Below are 24,515 nucleotides of genomic sequence, written 5' to 3'. Positions count from 1 at the left end.
GGAGAAAACGCCTGCTGCAAATCCCATTGTCATGCCCCAGCCGCATGGCTCGGCTCAGCCCTGCCGAATGCCCACAGGGGGGCAAGGAGCTGTTTGCAGGAGGAGACAGAGGAGATCTGCCTCGGGAAGGAAAAAGGAAAACCTGGCACATGACGCCATGTGCATCCCTCCACCGCCCCAGCACTTGCTAGCGCAGCGAGATGCTCTCCCGGAACAGTTGTGAGGGTAGAGATTGTGAGGCGATCAGATAGACGGGGGCCGGCTAAGTACCTAGATAAGGAGATTGCCTGTTGCTGTGATAGCTCTGCCCTGCCACACAGGGGCAGTGTTGTGACAATGAAGTACGTTAAAGATTGTGAGCCGATACCATGGCAACAGGGGCGTCTCAGAACTCACAACGACCTTGGCGAGTTGGAGACGGGTCTGAAATCAACAAGGTGGAAATCCGTGAAGACAAGTGCAAAGTACCGCACCTGGGAAGGAAAAATCAGATGGGGAATGACTGGCCAGGCGGGTCACACTGCTGAAAAGATCCGGGGCTACTGGATTGAATATGAGTCAACAGTGTGATGCTGATGCGAGAACAGCTCACCTCATTCTGGGGTGTGTTAACAGGCGCGTTGTATGTAAGACACGGGAGGGAACTGTCCCGCTCTGCTCAGCCCTGGGGAGGCCTCAGCTGGAGTGCTGGGTCCAGTACCGGGCACCCCACTTTAGGACAGATGTGGACAAACTGGAGACCGTCCAGAGGAGAGCAACAAAAATGAGAAAAGGTTTCAAAAACTTGCCCTAGGAGGAAAGCTTTAAAAACCTGGGCATGTTTAGTCGTGCGAAAAGGAGACCGAGGGGGGAGCTGATAACAGTTTTCTCATATGTGAAGGGCTGTTATAAAGAGGACAGTGGCCGGTTGCTCTCCATGTCCACTGAAGGCAGGACAAGCAGTAACGAGTTTAAGCTAACAAGGGGGGTTTAGGTTAGAGAATAGGAAAAAAAATTAACTCTCAGGGTCGTGCAGCTCTGGAATCGGCTTCCCAGGGAGGTTGTGGAATCTCCATCCCTGGAAGTTTTTAAGACCAGGTTGGGCAAAGACCTGTCAGGGATGCTCAGGTTTACTTGGTCCTGTCTCAGAGCAGGGGGTTGGACCTGACGACCTCTTGAGGTCCCTTCCAGGCCTACAGTTCTCTGATTCTATCTAAGATAGGCTGTCAGACAGATTAATAGATTCATAGATTCATAGATTCTAGGACTGGAAGGGACCTCGAGAGGTCATCGAGTCCAGTCCCCTGCCCGCATGGCAGGACCAAATACTGTCTAGACCATCCCTGATAGACATTTATCTAACCTACTCTTAAATATCTCCAGAGATCGAGATTCCACAACCTCCCTAGGCAATTTATTCCAGTGTTTAACCACCCTGACAGTTAGGAACTTTTTCCTAATGTCCAACCTAGACCTCCCTTGCTGCAGTTTAAGCCCATTGCTTCTTGTTCTATCCTCAGAGGCTAAGGTGAACAAGTTTTCTCCCTCCTCCTTATGACACTCTTTTAGATACCTGAAAACTGCTATCATGTCCCCTCTCAGTCTTCTCTTTTCCAAACTAAACAAACCCAATTCTTTCAGCCTTCCTTCATAGGTCATGTTCTCAAGACCTTTAATCATTCTTGTTGCTCTTCTCTGGACCCTTTCCAATTTCTCCACATCTTTCTTGAAATGCGGTGCCCAGAACTGGACACAATACTCCAGCTGAGGCCTAACCAGAGCAGAGTAGAGCGGAAGAATGACTTCTCGTGTCTTGCTCACAACACACCTGTTAATACATCCCAGAATCATGTTTGCTTTTTTTGCAACAACATCACACTGTTGACTCATATTTAGCTTGTGGTCCACTATAACCCCTAGATCCCTTTCTGCCGTACTCCTTCCTAGACAGTCTCTTCCCATTCTGTATGTGTGAAACTGATTTTTTCTTCCTAAGTGGAGCACTTTGCATTTGTCTTTGTTAAACTTCATCCTGTTTAACTCAGACCATTTCTCCAATTTGTCCAGATCATTTTGAATTATGACCCTGTCCTCCAAAGCAGTTGCAATCCCTCCCAGTTTGGTATCATCTGCAAACTTAATAAGCGTACTTTCTATGCCAATATCTAAGTCATTAATGAAGATATTGAACAGAGCCGGTCCCAAAACAGACCCCTGCGGAACCCCACTCGTTATGCCTTTCCAGCAGGATTGGGAACCATTAATAACAACTCTCTGAGTACGGTTATCCAGCCAGTTATGCACCCACCTTATAGTAGCCCCATCTAAATTGTATTTGCCTAGTTTATCGATAAGAATATCATGCGAGACCGTATCAAATGCCTTACTGAAGTCTAGGTATACCACATCCGCAGCTTCTCCCTTATCCACAAGACTCGTTATCCTATCAAAGAAAGCTATCAGATTGGTTTGACATGATTTGTTCTTTACAAATCCATGCTGGCTGTTCCCTATCACCTTACCACCTTCCAAGTGTTTGCAGATGATTTCCTTAATTACTTGCTCCATTATCTTCCCTGGCACAGAAGTTAAACTAACTGGTCTGTAGTTTCCTGGGTTCTTTTTATTTCCCTTTTTATAGATGGGCACTATATTTGCCCTTTTCCAGTCTTCTGGAATCTCTCCCGTCTCCGATACCTGGCCTGTCCAGAGATGGCAGTCCCTGTCTATCTAATGTTCCCTGTTACCCAACACAGCACAGCTGCGTCCACTCTTCCATGGCAATTTGTTGGAATTTTAAACGCACTCAGTTTTGCTGGGCGGGAGACAATTTTGCGTTCGCTCTCCGGTAACATTTTGCTGGGGCTGGTGTTCACGGAAGGCCAATTTCAAAGTCACCCGTGCAAGGTGGCAAAGCATTGGCCCCACATTACATTTTCAATTCCTATGCCTGAGGGCTTCAGAGCTAAGGCAACCAGCAGAGAGAACCAAGCACACAACGTATCTGATCAAGCACAGCGAAGCAACACCGTTAGAAAATCCAAGACTCCCAAAGAACACAGCAAACATTTGCAAAAAGAAAACTGGCAAAGACTTTCAAACAGCAAACCCGTTGGAGGACATTGCGATCTGCTTCTGGATCTTCTTCAGGCACAAAAAGAGGCTAAATTCACCCAGTAAATAAATTACTGGCTGCAGGTGATCTGCCCAAAAGGATCCAGAAGGACTTGGAATTTTCCAGCTCTTTCCGCACTTGCACTAAGTGCCCCATGCGCGGTGCTGGGTCCCAGTCACAGGGTTTAAGGCTAGAAGGGACCCCCAGATCCGCGATCCCTCGTGCACACAGCTCTGCTGACTCCCCGGGAGTTGGGCCTGAACAAGGGGGTGGCCCCAACCCCGCTCCCCGATGCAGCCTTCCCCGCCCACAAGAGACGCAATGTTGCCTTGCCTCTAACATGGCACGTTCCCCAGAGAAACACCAACCAAGCCCCTGGCCAGACACCCCTTCTTCGGAGAAAGCCTTCTCCTGCAAAGAGACCGGACAATGGCGGGGCTGTTTCCAGCCATGACACTGACTCCCTGAGGGCCCTTGAGCAAGTCACTTAGGGGCAGATTTTTGAAGGTATTTAGGCACCTAACAATGGGCTAAATGCCTGTAAGATTCTGGCCCTTAGTCTCTTTGGGTTCAGTATAATGTCCTCCCGGGCGAGGGGGGTAGGGATCAATACTAGGGATGTAAAATGTTAACCGATTAACCAAGAAGCATCAGTTTTATCGGTGAGGTATTCCGGTTAACATTTAAACTCCGTTGCGGGACTCCGCTGCTACCCCACCCTTGGGATCCCAGCTTGCCCCACCCCCCCAATTAAAGATTGTGGGGTCCTCAGACACCGGGGTGACAGGGGTCAGTCCCCAGACAGCGAGTGAGCATAGAGCAAATGTGGAACTGCTGGGGTAGGACTGGAGGACAATGACGATTCTCCCACCCTGCTGCTGTTAATTCTGCCTTGGAGACCAGGCTGCCGGCCTGGGAGCTCTGGGCCCCCTCCCCCGGGGATCCCCCTAGTGAACCAAACCCCCCCCTGCTCTTCCAGCCTGTCCATCACTCGCAGTCACGTTCAGGGAGAAACCCCGAGGACTAAAACACCCCCGCCAAGGGGAACGGCAGACCGACGGGCCTTGGAACCGAGTCCCAGCCCTGCTCCTCCTCGGCCGGCCGCTGCCCAACGTATTCACCAGCTCCCACGAGCGCCGAGCTCCTGCAGTGTCCCCTGGAGCCGCACCTTCCCTGCACCTCTCAGGATTGCTCTGCGTGCTCCCCGCCAGCCTCCTGGGCTGGCCAACATGGAGCATGGCTGAGTAGCTCTTGTTCCCTACGGCCGCTGCGCCCTCCTCAGGGGACGTCGTGGACGGGACACGGAGCTGACCCTCCAACTCACATGGCCACCTCGCCCCCCCCGCACCGGCCTGCTGCACGCGGCACTGGGGAGTGCTCTCACCCAGGGGAAAGCCAGCAGCACTGGAAGGAAGGTACCAGCTGCCTGATCCCTCCCTCTCTCTCTGGTGCCTGTGCCAGCTCCCCCGACCAACACACACTCATTCTTGCTATGCCAGAAATGTTGCATGCAGTTCTCGGACCAAATAAGGCGAGAAGAACGGTAAACAAGGTCCCACGCACACGCTCCCCCTAGGACACCCGCTCGCCCCCTCCCGCTCACATTGGCTTGTCCTCTCTGGACTGGGCTCCGGCTAAGCAGCGCATCAAAGGCTTGGCTCTCCTCTTTTTCCACTCCAAGTTCCACGTGATTAGAGGCTCCTGCAGTCTGCCAGGGCACCTCTCCTCTCCCTGCCTGCCCGCCTGGACCCCTGGGAGCCACAAACATGCTGAAAGAGGAGCCACCCACCCACCGCAGCCTCTCCTCGGGTTATCAGAGAGCAATGCTACAAACCTCAGGGCCTGGGAGTGCTTAAGAGACAGGCAGGTAACTCAACACAGGCATGCTCCAGGGAGGGAGGGAGAAAGAAAGAACCGGTGCAGTCTCTGAACACAGCGCTCACTGGAACGAAAGTCCTGCACACAGCAATTCTGAGGCACAACCACAATCATCTGCCAGTAGAGAATGGGTTAAGCCGGAGCAAAGAGGAAGCAGGCTGACCCTTCTGCCTTGCACCTTTAATCCCTTTGGCCCATTGGGACTTGCAAGTCCCCGAATCTCCTCAGAGAGTGCTCGATCAAGCGTTGGCCGGACGGGACATTTCAGGCCATGACGCTTGCAATGCCCCGGTGCAAACATCTCTCCGGCCACCTCGGGTCGCTGTTTGGGTGGGGGCTGGAGATGCTGGGTTCCCACCCAGCCGGTGGAGAGCACGTTCCCCCATGAGTGGAGTGGGAAAGACTCACCCTCAGAAAGTTCGCGGAGGACACTAAGCTGGGGGGAGAGGTAGATAGGCTGGAGGGTAGGGATAGGGTCCAGAGTGACCTAGACAAATTGGAGGATTGGGCCAAAAGAAACCTGATGAGGTTCAACAAGGACAAGTGCAGAGTCCTGCACTTAGGAAGGAAGAATCCCATGCACTGCTACAGACTGGGGACCAAGTGGCTAAGCAGCAGTTCTGCAGAAAAGGACCTGGGGATTACAGTGGACGAGAAGCTGGATATGAGTCAACAGTGTGCTCTTATTGCCAAGAAGGCTAACGGCATATTGGGCTGTATTAGTAGGAACATAGCCAGCAGATCGAGGGAAGTGATTATTCCCCTCTATTCGACACGGGTGAGGCCACACCTGGAGTATTGTGTCCAGTTTTGGGCCCCGCATTACAGAAGGAATGTGGAAAAATTGGAAAGAGTACAGCAGAGGGCAACGAAAATGATTCGGGGGCTGGAGCACATGACTTACGAGGAGAGGCTGAGGGAACTGGGGTTATTTAGTCTGCAGAAGAGAAGAGTGAGGGGGGATTTGATAGCAGCCTTCAACTACCTGAAAGGGTATTCCAAAGAGGATGGAGCTCGGCTGGTCTCAGTGGTGGCAGATGACAGAACAAGGAGCAATGGTCTGAAGTTGCAGTGGGGGAGGTCTAGGTTGGATATTAGGAAAAACTTTTTCACTGGGAGGGTGGTGAAGCACTGGAATGGGTTACCTAGGGAGGTGGTGGAATCTCCTTCCTTAGAGGTTTTTAAGGCCCGGCTTGACAAAGCCCTGGCTGGGATGATTTAGTTGGGGTTGGTCCTGCTTTGAGCAGGGGGTTGGACTAGATGGCCTCCTGAGGTCTCCTCCAACCCTAATCTTCTATGATTCTATGCAAAACCCTGGCCCGGCTCACCAGCACACAGGGGCAGTGTTCCATGGGGAGGTGGGGTCCCCTGTGGGGAGGGGGCCAGGTCGGCTCACCCTATAGAAGCCAGCACCAGGCTGGCCTGCAGGGATTCCGCACTGCTAGGGAGGATCGAGTTGTCTGGCCATGATTCACAGACCCTAACCTCTCCTGGGAGCGGCTGTTTTAAGCCCACCCAAGATGAGGACGGTGGCTCTCAGCCTTGCATTGACAGACCTGGCGATGGGTGGATCAGTGGAGCTCCCTCCAGGCCTGTGCACACACCCTGCCCTCCAGAGAGCTGGCTGCATAGACTCCTGTTGGCACTGCAGCATGTGGGAGGGAGATGGGCCCATCCGCGGAGACCTACCAGAGCCAGAAGTGTTTCTAAACATGTTAGACACGTCTCTCCGAGATCCCAGGCCTGCGGGAGCCGCCCTGGGGGATGCCACGTGCCTCTGAGAGGGGCAGGAGAAGGGAGTTTTTTCTACCTGCCAGGGCCTGAGATCAGGCGTCCAGCAACTGCTCATGCGACAAAGATGCAGAGCTGAGCCGGGCACCGCGTTCCCGAATCCCTCGTACACCCTGGGAGAGATTCTGGGCTCTGCCCCATACACCATCTCTGCACATCCCAGATGCTGAGCTACTTATTATCATTATTGTTATTATTTTGTAATTATTTTCTCTGGACTATACCTTGGCCAAGAAATTTGGACCTCGACAAAAAAATAATTGACTCCCCCTGCTTTATAGGAATCACTGAAATGCAGCCACCTCTGGGGAGGAACTCAGCAACCCTTTAAGGGCCCAGGTTTAGACCCTCAAAGGTCTGTTTCCAATGGGAGTCAGGTGCCTAAATACCTTTGAGGCTCTCAGCCCCAATCCAATGTCTAACAAACGCAACGTGAGTCTTTGCATTGATTTATGGGTCGCTGGCTCAGGTCCAAATGGAACAGCAATGCTATGCAACAGCTGAGATCAAGAAGTGAATGATCAAAATGTACCCAATTAAACTAGCAGGGGAAAGTTAAGGAGGCAAAATACAATGACCTGTTCAGTGTTATGATGTGGCCAGGAGATTGAGGATAACATCCAGCTATTGCCAAAAATGCCCTGGGAGCTTTGATGAAAACAAGGAGCTGAGATCTTTGTCTTCCATCTCTTTGAAGTTTGAAAACGTTAGGTCCGCACCAATATTCTGCCGAGGCCTTGGGATTTTAAACACTTTCAATAAAAACCTTTTCCAGTCCCCTCCAAATAGTTGCAATCCATATTTGTGATTCAGTCCAAGAAGACAAGACGTTTCTTCCACATCCGCTGCCTATCCGAGGTAGCCATCAGGCAGGCGTTTCCTGCCCCGTAAACGCTGTTTAAACTAACTAACTAAAAAACTAAACCCAACCGAAATCCGTTGCTGCAATATCAACAGCAATCAATCAAAACAGGAAGCAGCTGGTCCCAAACTCTTTCTGAGCCGCTGTTTTTGTTTTTTTTCTTCCTGAGGGAAGGATATTGGTCTAGTGGCGAGAGAAGATTTGGGACTCGTGGGGTCTATTCCCAGCAATGGCACATTGCATAGTCATTGCGCTGGCACGTGCCTCCGTTTCCCCACTTCTGCACACTGGGTGTGAGAGCCCCTACCTCCCAGGCATAGAGAGAGTAGGCATTAGTAGTGCTGGGTGCTACGTAAAGGCCAAGGAGGTGGAATTCCACAACTAAAGCCAAAATTCTCCCTCCTCGTTGCTGACTGGTCAAGTCCTTCCTTCTCCGCCTCTCAACCCGGCAGGGTCCATGTTCCACCTTCTCCATCACCACCGTTATTTTATCCCTGCGGCTGCACTGACCGTCCAGCTCCCTCCGCTTCACGTCCTGCCCAGAGCATTCTGCTAAAAGACCTTCCAGTGCCGGCCGCCGATTCGAGACCTTAGCTCCGCGGGGGAGCTGGAGCTGCAGCGGTGAGAGTGGAAGTGTTACCCGCACCTGCAGCACGGAAAGCACCTGGTGGAGAGGATGGTGCTGGCAGCAGATTGCACGACGGGCTTAATTCAGACTGGGAGGCGCCCCCCACTACACTCAGTGGAGCTGCTCCACCAGAATAGAGGGGAGCAGGCGGAGGCCTGCCCACCCCAGAAAGGTGCAGGGAGGGACTGGGGCTAGGAGTCTGCCCGCTCAGTTCAGATCAGAGATGGGCCAACTGCACTGATCCAGACCCAAAGTCGCGGCAGCTCAGGTCCCGTGGTGTGGTTCACTGAGATCCTCCACCTGACGTGTCAGACCCCCGCGGCTGGGACACCTGGCCTCACTGGGCTGCTGCACGAGCAGGTACATCTCAGCTCATCTATCCCCTGCCCTGGTGGAGGCCTCCGGCACCGGTGGCACCTCGGGGTCCCTCCTGCTCTCTGTGTGTGGCACACAACAGCCACGGGTCTTTCTCTCACGGCTCGAGGCAGAGGGGCCTGGGAGGGGTTAGTGCCCCATGATGCGCTGCACGTCAGACTAGCGGAGCTGGGGGTCCCTGCTGCTTGAAATCAATGGCCCTTTGATGGTCTCCTCTGTGCCTACTTCCTCACCACACGGACAGGCGGGGGCTGGATCCGGCCCAATCGAACTCAGCGGGGGGTTGCCATTGGATGCAGAATCAGGCCCGTTACCTTCAACTAATATTTTTCCCAGCAAGCCCATCTTGCTATTCTGATGTGACAGGCGCATGCCGTGAAGAAAGGAGTCTGGAGAAGCCTTGTGCCGTGGTCACACCTCAAGGCTGAGGCTTCTAAGGAGAGAGGAATCATTTGCCCGCCGGGCGCTGTGAAACCAGGAACGGGGCAGGGAGCTGCCACTTTCCCCTAGCCTGTCCCTAGATGGCGATCCTGACTAGAACACCCCAGAGACGCCAAGAACACAGACGATCAGGGACGATGGAGGCCCGGATCATTTGATTTGAAGAGAAGAGGAGCCAGAGAGACAAGACAGGACAGCCCATAATGCCAAACGCTGCAGCACCTGGCTCTCAGCGGCTGTGGCTGGCAGAGAGCAGTGAACAAAGGAGATGCCAAACACACGTGAAGAGAAAAAACTAACCAGTCCTTCTTGGGGCGATCCCTGGCTTGCGTCGTCCAAGGATTTTCCACGAGGCTCTGAGCCAGGAATGGAACGCTCGGCAATGATAAATACGCTTCCTCGGTACCTGCCCCTCCTGACAGCCTCACGGCTCTACCAGAAAGAAGCCATAAATTGTGAGGCTTAGCTGGGTCCCTCCAAGCATTTCACGAGCCATCCGTTATTGTTAACATTTCCTGCCAGGGGGATGAAGAGTTCTGAGTGCTGGTCTCCAGGAACGGGAACCGCCATTGACCTTACAAGGGAATCAAAAGAGTTCCACGCGCAAGGCAGAAAGCGAAGCCTCCGGGGCATAAAACATTTCTTCTCCGCTGCGGGCAATTTCCCCCGGAGCTCTGCATTTTCCTACCTTTCTTGGGTTGGATTCTGGTACATGCACATGCAAAAGCAGCCGCCCGGTTGTCAGGCCTTGCTCTCACTCAAGCCTGCTCCTCATGTAGCCACCACTTCCCTACGCAGAGTTAGGAAAACCTCATCTCCTTGACGTCCACCCGCTCCTCAGCAGCTCTCCATGCCCAGGATGACCTGTTGATCTTAGATTCTGCAAACAGGCCAGATCTTGAGGTTTTGCTCAGTCCTTGCTCAGGCAAAACCTGCCATTAGCTTGGCCGGGAATCTTGCCAGGGGAAAGGGGCCGGCCCTTTAAGACGTCAGCATCGCTGGTTTCCTTAGGGAAGGGCGGTCGGGACCTTTCTCTGCAGAGCTAATGAACTCACGCTGGGTACCCGATACGCCAGGCACATGCCTGAGCCCATGTGTCACGAGTCCTTGTTTCCTCTTCACTGCCAGGAATTCGGAGGCTGCCCCTTGCCAGCTTTCCATGCCCACACTGTGAACCAAACCCAGGGGGAGGGGGAGATTTTATTCAGGACTCCCGAGTGCAGCGCTCGCAGTCCGCAGGACACAGAAGAAGCCAAGATGTCCAGAACCGGACAGACCCCTGGGACGCTGGCAGGAGCAATGCCCGAGGCTCTGCTCTCTCAGCCTGCCCTATGCATCAAGCTGGGCAGTTTGTAAACACTCGCGTCACCCCGGAGGCGGCAGCAAGAACTGGGCATCTGACAGTCAGGCAAACACCGGGGAGCCAGGGACATGTGCCCCACACACCTTCAAAATAAAAACACCGTCTGTTCCCTGCAAGCCCACACTGATGGCCACGGATGACCAAGAGGCGAAGTTGCAGGAGGGGAGAGCAAAGAGGGAATATTCTGCCTATCTACAATGCTGCTGATCTGCCAAGTCCAAAGCCTTAGCCCACTCCCCCACAGGTCAGGTAGGTAGATAGAATTACCCCCGTTCCACAGATGGGGAAACTGAGGCACAGATTAGTCATGCAATTTGGCAAAATCTGCGATAGCACGAACAATAGAAAATGAGACTCAAGGCTAAACCCAGGCCAGCCATCCTGTAAGATCTGGGTTTGACTCCTGGATCGCTGGTGGGAAGGAGGGGGGAGTCCTTGGACAAGCCGCTCTCCCCTCTTTGTGCCTCAGTTTCCCCATCTGTAAAATGGATTAACGAGACCGACCTTACTTTGTCAAGTGCTTTAGATCTAGAATGTGTGTGTGTGTGTGTGTGTGTGTGTGTGTGCGCGTAGTGATACAAGCACTAGAACCACTGGCGTTACAAGGTGGCTGTGAGGTATAAAGCATGTTGAGACCCCTGGATAGGAGGCGTCGGGGAAGGACAGAAGGTTAATAATAAATAACAACTTTCCCAGGCCCACGCTCCCTGGCTTTTCTCTTCCAGGTTTTCTGGGCTCTGCATTCTCCATGGCTGGCTGGATCGCCGTGGGCTAGGGACTGGGCTCAGACGCTGTAGCCCTTTCTATACTCTCACCTTCCACCACCAACAACCCACTGACCCTCCGTGCCGCCAGCTGGGCTCCCCCTGGTACATACTGCTTGTGACGTCACGCTCCATTGCCTTGGCAGGGACTGTGGTGTCATTCCCACGGCCAGAGAGGACCCCCGTCCTGCCTAGTCCCTGGGCCGGGCTGAGGTCCCCCCAGCTCTAAGCAGTGCAGCTAAGTGGCTCTCCACACCCAACAGTCCCCACCTCCTTTAGAAACTAACCCCCAGTACGGCTTGAACATTCATCCTAAGCCCCTTCTTGCTGCTCTGCTGAGTGGCTCCCTCCTGCCAATCCCCAAACCCAGTCGCCCCCTCCCACGGCCGGCAGCTGCGCTCCGCTAGGATGGGAGATCAAACGCTTTCACGGCTGGGTCGTAACCTCGGGCTGCACAGCCTCGGCTGAGTGCCGGGCGTCGGCTCTGCCTCCCTGTGACGGGGCGAGGGGCGGCCAGCGTTCTCTGGCGCACCAGGGCCGGCGCCCTGTTTGGGACTTGATACCAAATTCCATCGCCCGCCTTGCTGGGATCTAGAACAAGCGCGAGCCCCGTTCCGCGTGCATGTCGGGAGGACAAGGCATTGAAGCAGTAACAGCCGCCCAGGCCCGGGTCCCCGCCACCCGCTCTCCACATATATTAACCGTGCGTTCGTTTGGAACACAAGATCCTGGGGCAGGGACCAAGTCTTCTTCTGCGTCTTGGAGATGACCTCCTGAGGTCTCTTCCAACCCTAATATTCTATGATTCTGACAGCCCAGCACCCACCACCAGCGCTCCCGTTTATGATAATCACCCTCCGCTGGAGTCAATCCGTCTGGCCCCGTGTCTCGTTTCTCTGGGCCTTGGTGCGTCCGGGCTCTGGCCAGGCGCCGGCGAAGCTATTCCAGTGAGCTCCCCAGCCCAGCTCTGCATGAACCCCGGCACTGCGGGCAGCTTGTCTGAGCCTCCTGAGTGAGACCCACAACGATCCCAGCTCTCTCGTGCCAGGGCCGCCCATCAGCCTCGCTGCCTGCAGGCCATGGAAGCGGCTGCCGAGACCCTGAGGGGATGACGGGCATGGGCATGGGACAGGGGGTGGGATGATGGTTCTCCACCATGCAGCACCACTCGCTGCCTGCCTGTCTCCCTGCCCGTCCACGCCCTGCAAGCCTCACCTCTCCACTGCCTGGAACTCACAGCGAGCCGACCCGTCCCAGCCGCCAGGACCAGCAGGGCTGTCGGGGAACAGCAGGTAGGGAAGGAGCGAGAGATACGGGGTTGTGTTGCCCTCCGCCCCGCTCCCTGGCCCTCCTGAGCCGTATCTGCCAGAGATACTAGTCCAAGCGCAGGGCACTTTGAGCCCTTCTGGGGTGAGACCCCTGCCCCGCTCTCCCAGGGATTCACTCAGGCTTGGCAAGGCCAGGATGCCCACTCCAAACCCCAGCCTGGCAGCGAGAGGCTGGATCCACAGCCCTAGAGACAGGAGGCCTCTCCCGTCCCACCGAGCAGCTCCAGCATGGGCAACTGCAGCGCCAGCTTCCCCACAGCGCTACCCTGCCAAGGTGCCCGCCCCCTGAGTGGATGGGCCAAGCCCTGCGGGCTCGGAGCGGGGGAGTTAGAGCTCAGACAATACAGTGACGAGGGTCCATAAATAATGTAGTCAGACTCCTAGAACCCCCTTGGCTCGTTATCCTCACGTTTGAACTTCCCTGCAAGACCCCCCCTCTCCGCAGGTCACATCAGTGGAGACCTGCAGGGGACGCTGATGCTAGACCTCCGCTGTATAAAGGGGAGTTCTAGGAGGGACCCTTTGCCTCTGGAATGTGCCCCCTCCCCAAACAATCCAGCAAGAGTGCCCCCCCGCCGCCAGCTTGTGAGCGGCAAGGGCTGATGGCCCAGACGGCTGCTGGGTCTCAGGCAATGGGGTGAGCGTGCCAAACTGGGGGATAGCTTTGTCCTAGCCTTGCTGCGTAACCAGCGTATGCCGTGGGCCTGGTTCCATCGCTTCCATCAATGATGATGAGCTACTGTGTTTTTAATCTGTAGTCAGAGGCGGCCGCCGTCTCAAGACGGGCGTCTCTTGTTTATAAATCTAAATCGCTCCCCGCACTATTTCTGAGCACACAGAAGTAGCTGGAAGACCAGAGGGCCCTATCGCCACCTCCTCCACCTGGTCCCCCGTTTGTCTGCCTCATCCACCTGTCTGACCCCCAAGATCGTGAGCTCTCTGGGGAAGCGACTGCCTTCTTTATGACTTGTCTGCACAGTGCCTGGCACATCAGGGGCTCCCGTAGGGGCCGGAGCAATATAATAATATGTTATAACAATGACCTGTGTCCGGAGGTTTGTGGGCCTGGTGGGGACCAGCCCAGGTACCCTCCATGCTGTCCTCTCGGTGGACGTTGAAATTGTCGTAGGAGTCCCATCGGATGAGGGGGTCCGAGGTGTTGTAATCCACGGAAACGCTGGGGCCGTTCTCCAGATGTTCCATCCCTGGGGGCAGGCGGAGGTGAGTCAGTAAAGGAGGCCGAAGCCACACACGGGTCTGGTGCATTGGAACGTCAAGGGGAGAGACGGGAGCAGGCCGGGCAGGATTGGGGAGGTGGGGAGAGACGGGAGAAGCTGGGTTATTAGAAAGAGACAGGAAGTGAAAGGAGAGAGGGGGAAAGGCAGGACAAAAGGAAGAGGAAAGGAATCAGCCTCTGGAGATGGGAAAGACTCATCACAGGACCTAGTGCATCTCTCTGCCAACCCCAGGCTGTTCCAATCGGTCATTCACCAGGGGTTAGTTATCCTGCCTGATGCGGGACTCCCAGCGCTTCCCAGCGCTGGGCATCCTGTGAACTAGTAGATCTAACTGTTGGGAAGCTCTTCCTGATCAAACAGACAGACGGACAAAGGGGCGTATATGGGGGCAGACAGAGGGGTGTGTCTGAGGATGGACAGAAAGCAGCAAATGGGGCAGACACAGGGGCATGTTTGGGGACGGACAGTGACAGAAGGGCATGTATAGAGATGCACAGACTGAGGGGTACTGTAACAGGGGGCTTGCTCTGGGGCTAAACCAACCCTGGTTACAGGATGAACCCCACTGTCATCTGGTGATGATAACACTCTTTCCATGCCCATTAGTATCGCTGGAGGATGCGAAACAGGAACTACTAAAGTTGGACTTTTCAAATCAGAGGTCCAGATAATTTGCATCCAAGAGTTTTAAAAGAGCTGGCTGAGGAGGTTGCTGGACCATTCATGTTTATTATCACTAGGTCTTGGAGCACTAGGGAAGTTCCAGAAGACCGGAAGAAAGCTAATGTTGTGCCAATTTTTAAAAAGGGTAAATGGGATGACCCGGTAATTATAAGCCGGTCAGTCTGACATCAATCCCTGGCAAGATAATGGAGCGGCTGCTATGGGACTCAATTAACAATGGACTAAAGGAGGGTAATGTAATCAATGCAAATCAACATGGGTTTATGGAAAATAGATCCTATCAAATTAACTTGATAACTTTATTTGATGAGATTACAAATTTGGTTGATAAAGGTATATATCATAATATAGAGACTTCTGTAAGGCACTTGATTTGGTACTGAGCAACAGTTTGATTAAAAAACTGGAACAATATAAAATTCACTTGGGACACATTAAATGGATTAAAAACTGGCTAACTGATAGATCTCAAAATGTAACTCTAAATGGGGAATCATCATTCCAACAGATATGTTTCTAGTGAGGTCTGCAGGGATTGGTTCTTGGCCCTACGCTATTTACCATCGTTATCAATTACCTGAAATCATCCCTGATAAAGTTTGCAGATGACGCAAAAATTGGGGGAGGGGTAAATAAGGACGAGGACAGATCACTGATCCAGAGTGATCCAGATTGCTTGATAAACTGGGCTCAAGCAAACACTATGTGTTTTAATACAGCTAACTGTAAACGTATCCATCTAGGAACAAAGAGCGCAGCGTGTACTCACAGGATGGGGGAACTCGATCGTGGGAAGCAGTGACTCTGAACAAGATTTGGGGGTCATGGCGGGTAATCAACTCAACATGAGCTCCCAATGTGACGCTGGGGCTAAAAGAGCTAATGCGATCCTGGGATGCATCAACAGGGGAATCTCGAGTTATTTTATTCTGGATTGGGCACTGGTGCGACCGCTGCTGGAATCCCGTGTCCAGTTCTGGTGCCCACAGTTCAAGGAGGATGTTGATAAATTGGGGAGGGGTCGGAAAAGAGCCACACGAGTACCACTAAATGACTAGAAAACCTGCCTTATAATGACAGACTCAAAGACCTCAGTCTATTTAGCTTAACAAAGAGACGGTTAAGGGGTGTCTGGATCACAGTCTTTAAGCACCTACCCAGGGAACAAATATTTGATAAGGGGCTCCTCAGTCTAGCAGAAGAATGTCTAACACGATCCAGTGGCTGGAAGTCGAAGCTAGACAAATTCACACTGGAAAAGAGGCGTAACTGTTGGAGTTATTCGCCCTTGGGACAATTTACCAGGGCTCGTGGTCAGCTCTCCATCACTGACAATTTTTCAATCCAGATTGGATTTTTTTTTCCCCAGAAGACCTTCTCTGGGAATTGTTTTGGGGCAGCTCTGTGGCCAGGGGGGTCAGATTAGATGGTTCCAATGGTCCCTTGGCCTTGGACTCTAAGAACCTATGAACCAGGTACAAAAGGAGCCAGGTTTAAGCGCCGAGAGGGTCCAGCTGGAGAAAGAGCTGGAGGGAAGAGACTGCAGGGCCCTGACTCACAGAGGAGAGCAGAGCAGGAAAGGAGGCTAAGAGCAGGGAGAGAGGGAGGAAAGCTCTCAGGCAGGGGGCCTGGGAGAGACCCTGACTAGCCAGGGAAGAGACTGGGAAACCCAGAGGGGCCCTAAAGAGGCAGGGTAGGAAGTTTCCCAGGGAAAACTGCAATAGGGGGAAAGGGTCCAGCCCAGGTGTGCAGTACAGGGCCGAGGCTGGGACCCAGTTCCCCTACCGGCCCCAAGGAGGGGGCCTACAAGCCCATCCCAAGGGTATGGAGCCCCGCGAGGGGGCAGCAGACTGAACTGGCTGAACAACAGCCCCGGAGAGGCCGGAAGGTTTTTGCTTCTGTTCAGGACATTTTGGACTTTTAATTGGGACCCCGGAATGGGGCGGGAGGGGCGAGTCACCTGACAGAGAAACTACCACAGCACGGCAGCGACCGCCCCCGGGGGCCCTAGCCCAGCGAGGAGCTGCTGCGCTGCCCCTGGCCACGAGGTGGCGCTATGTGTGAGTAGACTGGCCGGATAGCTGGGATTCTGAGAGTCCCAGTTCCCGAGTGACACCCCCACGCCCCCTGCGCGCCTGCCGGGAGTTTTGGTCTCAGTGGGGAGCGGGGCCTGGCCTGGCATCACACTGGTGAGGTCAGCCCGGCTGCTGCGCTGGCCTGGCCGTACGCTCCACGCCTCGGGACCAGCAGCTCCCTGTGTGTCCTGCCCAGATAGGGCTCCGGCCTCCGTGAAGGTGGAGGAGGGGATGGGGGCTGCTCCCCTGCCCGGACAGGTCACCACGAGGACGCCTCATTCCAAGCGAGACCGTATTACTGTGCAGTACGAGACTGGCACCGCACATGGGGCATGCTCCGTGCCTGGCAGCAGGGCCCCTCCGCCCACGCTCACCCACAGCAAGGAGCTGCCCAGTGCCAGTGGGGTGCTGGCACAGGGGCAGGGGGAAGGGGAAGGGCGGGGGCTGAAGCAGACGGGAGCAGAGGTGGCAGGCACAAGAAGGAGTGGGTAGGGGGAGCAAGGGGCTCAGGGATTAGTAGCTTTGGGCTGCAGTGCCCCCATGCAGAGAGGCCGCCGGCCGTACCTTGGATCTTCTCGGGGCCGTACGAGAACACAAACTCCACCTTCCCGTACTCCGGAAACCGGTCGTCTAGGATGGAAACAGAACACAGGAAACTCAGCGTGTGTCCAATCTCCCGCACCACACTAAAGCAGGGGGGGTCCAGAAGTCGCTCACCAACGGGCAGGGCCATGGGCAACCCTTTGCTGTTTCCACCCTGAGAGCTTAGCCTGGGTAAAATGTCAGACTCCCAACTATGGAGACACAGCCCCCCGTTCGTCAAACATAAAAACATCAGAACAGGAGAACGGCCAGACTGGGTCAGACCAAAGGTCCATCTAGCTCAGTATCCTGTCTTCCAACAGTGACCAATTCCAGGTGCCCCAGAGGGAATGAACCGAACAGGCAATCACCAAGTGATCCATCCCCTGCCGCCCAGGGTCTTGAGCCTATAAAGCATTCAACCGCCGCTGAACCACAATCGCCAGTATGCATTCTGCCTCCATGGCCATTCAGCTCTTAGCCTCCCTGCTGGGGTCAACCACACAGGGCCAATCAGTGCCGGTTTAGTGACACGGCTGAATCTCAACTAGGAAATGGACTGAGGCCCATGACACCATTTCACAGGGGATGGCAGCCCCCTCCAGTCATTGACTCCATAGAGATGGAGGACCTCATACGCCATCAACAAACCGCCAAGAAAGGTGTCCACTGCCACTCAACATGGGGGTTGCCCTATCTGCCTTTCACACCGTGCTCAACACCAGAACATCTGAGCAACCTTCTCCACCCATCTGTCAGTCGCTGCTGTAACGGGGCGTCCTTCCCGCTGGGGGAGGCCCGAGACACGCCTCCGATGGAAATAACAAGTGATCCTTGGCCACCAGCTGCAGTACGTGGCTTCCTTCCTTCGCTCTCCAATTCAATCAACTCTTGAGACTTAAAACAGGCGAAGGTGGGGGCTCTACGCAGGGGAACCTGAGCCTGCTCCAGGGCCAAAGGGTAATTACAGTAAGAAATACATCCTCTGCGTGTCACTCCATCAAAAGTACTTTTGCTTGGTCTAGAGTCTGACACTCTTGCAGGCTGTAAAAATGTCATGGCGTCCGTGCGGGAGTGACTAATATTGTTCCAGGGCTTAGGTCAACGATTGCTGGCATAGCCCCCGCATGCAATGCGTCACCTTGGGTATTCCCGCAGTGTCCCGTTTCACATCCCCACATCTCTGGGGCACGGTTGTAAATTACTCGCTGAATGAAGCAGAACTGTGTCCCAGGGCAGGCTGCTGGAGCTAGGGGACACCTTTGTACCAGAAGACAGAGTAACAACACGTGCTACAGGACCAGCCGGCAAGTGAACACTGGCTCGAGTGGCACAGGCATGACCCATGAGAGATGCCGGGGGGCCACCACCGCCAGCGAGTTCAAACCCACGGTGCAGCTTGGGGAAGACAACTTGGCGAGCAGGGTCACATCCCTGGCCACACATGCAGATTGCAGGCAAACCCACCCAGCCTGAGGAGCGAGGAGGAGACCTTCAGCCTGCACTGGGGATGAAAGCAGCCGATAGGGAGGGAGAAATCCCAGGTCTTTCCCCCGCAGTGATGTGGGCGGAGAGACAGAGCAACACCAGCAGGTCAGTGATCTGCAGAGGAGGAGAGAAGACATAGGGCTGGCTGGACAGGAGCAGTGCAGAAGAGGCCTTCGCCCTGCGGTAGGGCAGGAACCTGGAGATGAGGACGGAGGGAAGCAGCAGCGTTTCAGGCAGAGAGCCGGTCAGGAAATCATTCTTTTTCTTCCGTAAAATTTCAACAAAGGAGGGGGGGGAATCCATTTTGTTGCAATTTCTCGTTGAATTTTTTTTTTTTTTTTGCATTTTCATCAAAAATGGAATTTTTTCTCTAAAATTTCCCTTTTACCAAAAAGCTATTTTTAATCAAAAAGTGTGTTTCGATAAAAGATTTCCAACCAGATTTGTGCACGAGGCCTCCAATAGGGCTAAAAGGGGCTGATAACGGTGGACGGGTGGCTCAGAATGGATGGGTGGCTGTAGAAAACTGCAAGTTTTGTTGTCAGGAAATTTTGATTTTTCTTGGCTGTAGACCAACCAGCTGTAGCTGGACTGGTGGCAGGAACCCCGGCAGGACCGAGAGGAGATGATACAGAGGAATGACCAGGGGCAGAGCTGAAGGGACCTTCACCCAAGAGCAGCCTATGGATGGATGAACAGACCGACGGACCCAATGAATTATCAATGGGGACCACTTAGGATATACAGTGCTGCTGGTGGCAAGAAAATCACCATCTGCTCTCCAGGTATTGTGTGTTTCTTGACAATGTTCAGCTCCGTGTGGACACACGGACGTGGAGGGTAGGATGCAGGTATGAAAACGCCTAGTAGGGCCTAGCGGGCAGGTTTGCATCAAGCACAAAGCTCCCGTCTCAGGCTGGTACCCACGGGTAGCTGGACGAGATGTCGAGAGCAACTTCCCAACGAGCTGAGCTTGGCAGAGATTCCTTACACCTGCCCTAGATGGGAGCAGGTGTGAACCTCCATGCGCATTGCTCCAGGGTACGCCGATCGGTGGGACATTCCCAACCTCCGGTGCTCAGACGCCACATAAGAGCCTAGGTAGGCAGGCAGACCACGAATGAGCTAATCAGATCTCACAAGTGAAGTGGGGTGGGACTGGAGAGGCCAAAGACAACCCAGATTCGGAGTATGTGGCACTGGTGATGCCCTTTCCACTGGGCTGGCACTGGATCAATGCGCTACCATGGTGTTGGGAAGTGCTGTGCGACCATCTTAGATAAGAGGCAAAACCAAAGAGGTCATTACTGATCCCATTGCACTTTTAATGTGGAGAAAGGGGTCACCCCAGGTGGATTGAACCCGGGTCACAGCTAGATATGCTAGAGAGAGAGAAGCAGAGACAGTTTGGGAAGCACACTGGGATCCTGATATTCCAAGTCCTCTGAAAATTACCAAAGTCCCGCAGTCTGGGGCTGATATATCTATGTTCCCAGACACCCTGGTGATGGGAGCTGTATCAGAACCGCAATAGGGGTTCAGACCTGTGAAAACCAAGCCGGCAAAGTAACTCATCAATGAACCCCCCCAAACCGCGAGCGGCACAAGATTCCCCCGTCCAGGCTGGGTCCCACATCCCTCTCCCCGCCTGGCAAGAACGACGCAATCACCTTTAAAGGCTTCGTCCAGGTCCTCCTTCCCAAAGACAATGCCGAGGTCATGGATGGCGCAGGTGTGGAACTGCACCCGGAAAATGACGTCTCGGGTCGGGCTCCGGAACTTCTTGTGGTAGCATTTCAGCTGCCCGGGAGAAGGGAAGAGGTGTCAGCCTCTCCACAACCCGACCAGCGAGCCCTGGGCAATGCCGGCTCTCAGTCTCGCCGCCTCTCCTTATCTAGCTGGCCTAGCGGGAGCAGTTTCTCTCCTCTCTTCCCAGCTGTCGCGCACCCTGATATTCGGGTAACTGGCTGGTCTGCAACAGGGCAGACCGGATGGCTCCTGCAGTGACTTCCGGGGCCAGGCAGCATGGAGATGGCTTTGATGCCATGTGAGCATGTGGCCATTGCAAGGCATCAGTTCACCCTGTGGCACCAAGATGCAAAGCTGGGAACCCTTCCCCATCACCTGCAGAACGGCGGGGTGGGCTCTGGCCGCTCCCCCTAGGGCTCAGCCTCGCACAGAGCTCGAGCTGGGGTCTCCCTACCCATACGGACTATCCTCCACCTTCCCCCACGGGCTGTTTCTTCTCCCCTGGCAGCCCCCTCCTGCCTCTCCCAGGCTATCCCCAGTGGGCCCACCTCCCCCACTGGATGGGAGGTTCAGGGCAGGCTGCTATTGAAGCTCGAAAGGCCACGTCGGCCTCTTACCAGGATATCTCCCTTCAGGAGCAGTCCGGGCTCGATGGTGATGCAGATGCTGGTCTGGCTGTCTCCTTGCACATTGCTACGGAGAAAGGGAAATCACTCAGTCTGGGTGCACGAGCCCAAGGGCTCCATCAGCCAAGGGGAAGGCAATCTCCAGCAGCTCCGGGGGTGGGCGTGGAGAGAAACCCTAGCGAGGCGGGTGCTTTCCCCAGCTCGCCCGAGGCCTGGCTGGAAACGCCATGAGAAAAGGCTCCATCACGTAGTTTCTGCTGTTTCCAGCTGCCCCCCAGGCCAGGAAAATTACCACGGTCTTTGTATACATTTCCGCGGCGCCTGGAGGCGCCACCCGGGATCGGGTGCTGTACAGATACACAGCCAGGGCCAGTCCCTGCCCCGAAGAGCTCACGGGCGAAATAGGCAGGCGGAGAAATGAGACAGGAACAGACCCCAGGCCCCCTGCGGCACCATCCAGTGTGCTCCCAGCTACACCCCCGTCAGGTGCAGCCCAGCTGCTGGGCTTTTAACCCAGAGACGGACCCAGGAGGGGCAGAGAAATTACCCAAATGAACGGGGATGGTGGAGAAAAAGCCATGGCAACCCCAATGCTGGTTGGGGGCCTGGGGTGAGGACTCGGAGCTTGAATGGGGGGGCAGTGAGGCGGGGCCTTCTTCACCTGGATCCTGAGCAGCAGCTCCTAGCACAGCCGGCCCAGGCCAGCGGGAATTTCTCTGGGCTAGTCACTCAGCTCCCATATTCCCAGGGGAATTCTTGCATCACTGAGCTGGGAACGGGGCTTGAAATCAGCCCATCGGCGCGCCAGCATTGCTGACCGTGTCAGCCCAGCCAGCAGGGGGAGCTCACAAGGATCATGCCAGGGACAGCGGTCGTTTTTGTATAGGTCCTACAAAAAACACTGGCTACTGGATTTGCCCTTTTGCAGCCTTTTTTAAAGTCGATCGTTAGAGTCCGGAGCACATTTTACAGCTGATTATAATATACAGTTGGTCGCTGCTGGGGTCTAAACTATTTGACAGCGTCCCAGGAAAACCAAAGAGAAGCAGCAAAAGTACATTCCCGTCTCTCCCAGTGGGCCCTGACCCAACGATCAGCATTTATACAGGAGCAGTGCCCTACTGGGACACCAGACGACTCTTTAGTCTAGTGGTTAGAGCAGGATACGACCCAGGGTACATAGCACCCCACAGCTCTGCCCCTAATTATCTATGGGGCTCTGGGCCCATCACTTCCACCCCCTTTGTTCAGCAATCTCCTCACTTGCCCCGCACCAGCCCGCCCAGTGGATGTGATGGTCCATGGGAGTTAATCCAAGTGGCCTTGGGAGCTCAGCTTTCACGGGTGAGATAAACGTGGGGTTTATTAACAGCTTCCCATAGTCAGGCTATTAAAAGCTGAAAGGTACCACTGGGCCTGTGGTAAATGTCATTGAAGAGGTGGCATCAGGCCTGGTTGGAAACGGGCATGTCCTGTATGGGCAGGTCACATATTAGGGAGCGGGGGGTGCAGTCGGACAGGCCAAGGGGACAAGGGAAGAAAGGAGACAAGCGTTTTTCCACGCACCCTTGTCTGCGACGGTGTTCACAGAGGCTGTGTCTACACTGCTTTGCAAACTGGCGTCGGGGGGACCCGGGACTGTGGACTCGGTGGTTCCAATGCCTGCCCTGAAGTGTCCACACTGCCTTATAAACCTGGATTTACAACTGCTGGCCCCAGCTCTCACTGCCGTGCTAACGCGGCCGCACTGCACTCCGCAGGCTTGGGTCTGCAGCTGGAGCTGTGTCCACACTGCAAAATGGCAGCAACTGGACCCAAGTCGCAGCAGGACTTATGCTCTGACCCAACCCCCTAGCAGGGTCCTAAGACCCAGGTCCTCAGTGCTTGCTGACCTGAGTCAGCCTGATACGCGTGTGGATGGAAGAGGGGCTTGGGTTCAAACCTGAGTGAGAGCCCAGGCTTGGAGCGCAGTGTAGACATACCCAGGGTGTCCACCAGGGCACATACACGCCACCCCACCGCCTAGCTTCAAATTAGCACATGGAAGCCAAACTGTCCACTCCCCGCTGCACACATCAGCACTGGGGCCAGGCAGGCGCCGGGCGAGACAGCTCAATGGGGGCAGGGTCGGAAGGTGGGGCTGGGGGAGCCGGGCTGGGAGCTGACTCCACCTTTGCCCCAGCCTCGATGTGGCGTTGAGTGGCTGGAGGTAGCAGGTGGTTGCTGTTCTATGCTTGCGCTCCCCACCTCCCCACTCCTGCCCAGATCCGCTTTCCTGGGAGGCGGAAGCCCCAAAATACGGGGAGGGAGATGCCATGAGGGAGGCCGTTCGCAACACTCCCAGCCCCATTCCTCAGCCCAAGGGGTTGGGAGACGCACAAAGTGCTTTGAGATCCCCAACGAGCACGAACGATGTTACATCCCTGCTTCCCAACCACTGCCCCGTGTCCCAGCACCGCAGCTGCCTGTGCGACCACTGCTCTGGGCTTCCCCTCTCTCCCTTAGGGTAGGATCCGCCAGCGGGCAGCCAGGGCACCATCGAAGTCCCCCACGGAGCCCTCAGGGCCTTGCGCTGCCTGGCCGCACAGGAGGGAACTTCCCCCTGAGCGCATCGTCTGTCTCCCAATCGACTGGGCCTCGCTCGCACGCCCTGGGGCAGGGGCTCCAAGCACACCGGAAGGGGAGGGCAGTTTTTAGATCAGATGCGCTGATCCGCCAGTGCCGCCGGGATCCTTCGGAGCAGGTCAGCTGCGTGTCGGGGGCGAGTCTACATGGTATGTGTCAGGAGCAGGTCTGGAGCTTCCCAGGGAAGATTTCTCCTGGCCCGGCCTCCTGGGTGGTGCACAGTGGAGGCAGGGGGAGGCTAAGCCTCCCCTAACCTCATGTCGCTGCGGGGTGGGGAGGACAATGGCGGATTTGGGACCCCCGGAAAAATCTCCCCCCACCACGGCCCCGGGGCCACCACGGTGACACAGAGCTTTTCCGGTCTCGGGGCCACCGTGGGGGGCACAGAGCGGGGGGGGGGCGAGGTCTCAGGGCGGAAGAGGTGGAGTGAGGGCAGAACAGGGGCGGGGCCGCAGGGGAAGGGGCGGATGGGGTAGGGGCTCCGGTCTCAGAGCTCTCAGCCCATCTCCCCCTGCCCCATAGCTCCGACCGAGGTCTCAGCCCCCTGCCTGGCCCGACCTGGAGCACTGCAAACTCCATAGCAAGTTCGAGTGAGGCCAGACGGATGGGAAGGGACGGTCACTTCCTGGACTGCCCGAGATCTCAGCCGAGTGCTCGGAACAGGCTGGGAACAACGTGCCAGAGGGAACCACACTCTGTGTGGCCAACATGAACCAGAAGCGCAAAGTGCAGCTTGTTTCTACTCCGAACTCTCCCCTTCCCGGACAGGACCCCGCCGTGTTTCACACCAACACCCGAGCTCGTCGGAGTCCGAGATGCAGAAGGCCCATTGGGTCACCCGGGACCAGCTCTCGGACAGGAGACAGTCACAGGAACCGGAAGGAAGGGCCTGGAGGGAGAGAGAGGAACCCGAGAGAGAGGTGA

The 24,515-nt window shown here is 55.2% G+C and overlaps 1 protein-coding gene across 1 annotated transcript in view; it reads right to left on the bottom strand.

Annotated features, from left to right (window-relative positions):
• The window catches only part of TNS1 (tensin 1), a 120,710-nt gene that overhangs the window by 77,201 nt on the left and 18,994 nt on the right, over positions 1-24,515 (bottom strand). Inside the window, exons 9-13 of the mRNA XM_065413663.1 lie at positions 20,958-21,033; positions 20,262-20,391; positions 17,086-17,151; positions 13,613-13,729; positions 1,149-1,153 (exon numbers count right to left, since the gene is read on the bottom strand). Coding sequence (XP_065269735.1) covers positions 1,149-1,153; positions 13,613-13,729; positions 17,086-17,151; positions 20,262-20,391; positions 20,958-21,033 — 394 coding nt within the window. The remainder of the gene's footprint in view (positions 1-1,148; positions 1,154-13,612; positions 13,730-17,085; positions 17,152-20,261; positions 20,392-20,957; positions 21,034-24,515) is intronic.

The sequence above is a fragment of the Emys orbicularis genome, chromosome 11, assembly GCF_028017835.1.
Source record: "Emys orbicularis isolate rEmyOrb1 chromosome 11, rEmyOrb1.hap1, whole genome shotgun sequence".
NCBI classification, from domain to species: domain Eukaryota; kingdom Metazoa; phylum Chordata; order Testudines; family Emydidae; genus Emys; species Emys orbicularis.
This window is presented reverse-complemented; position numbering and strand designations above follow the sequence as displayed.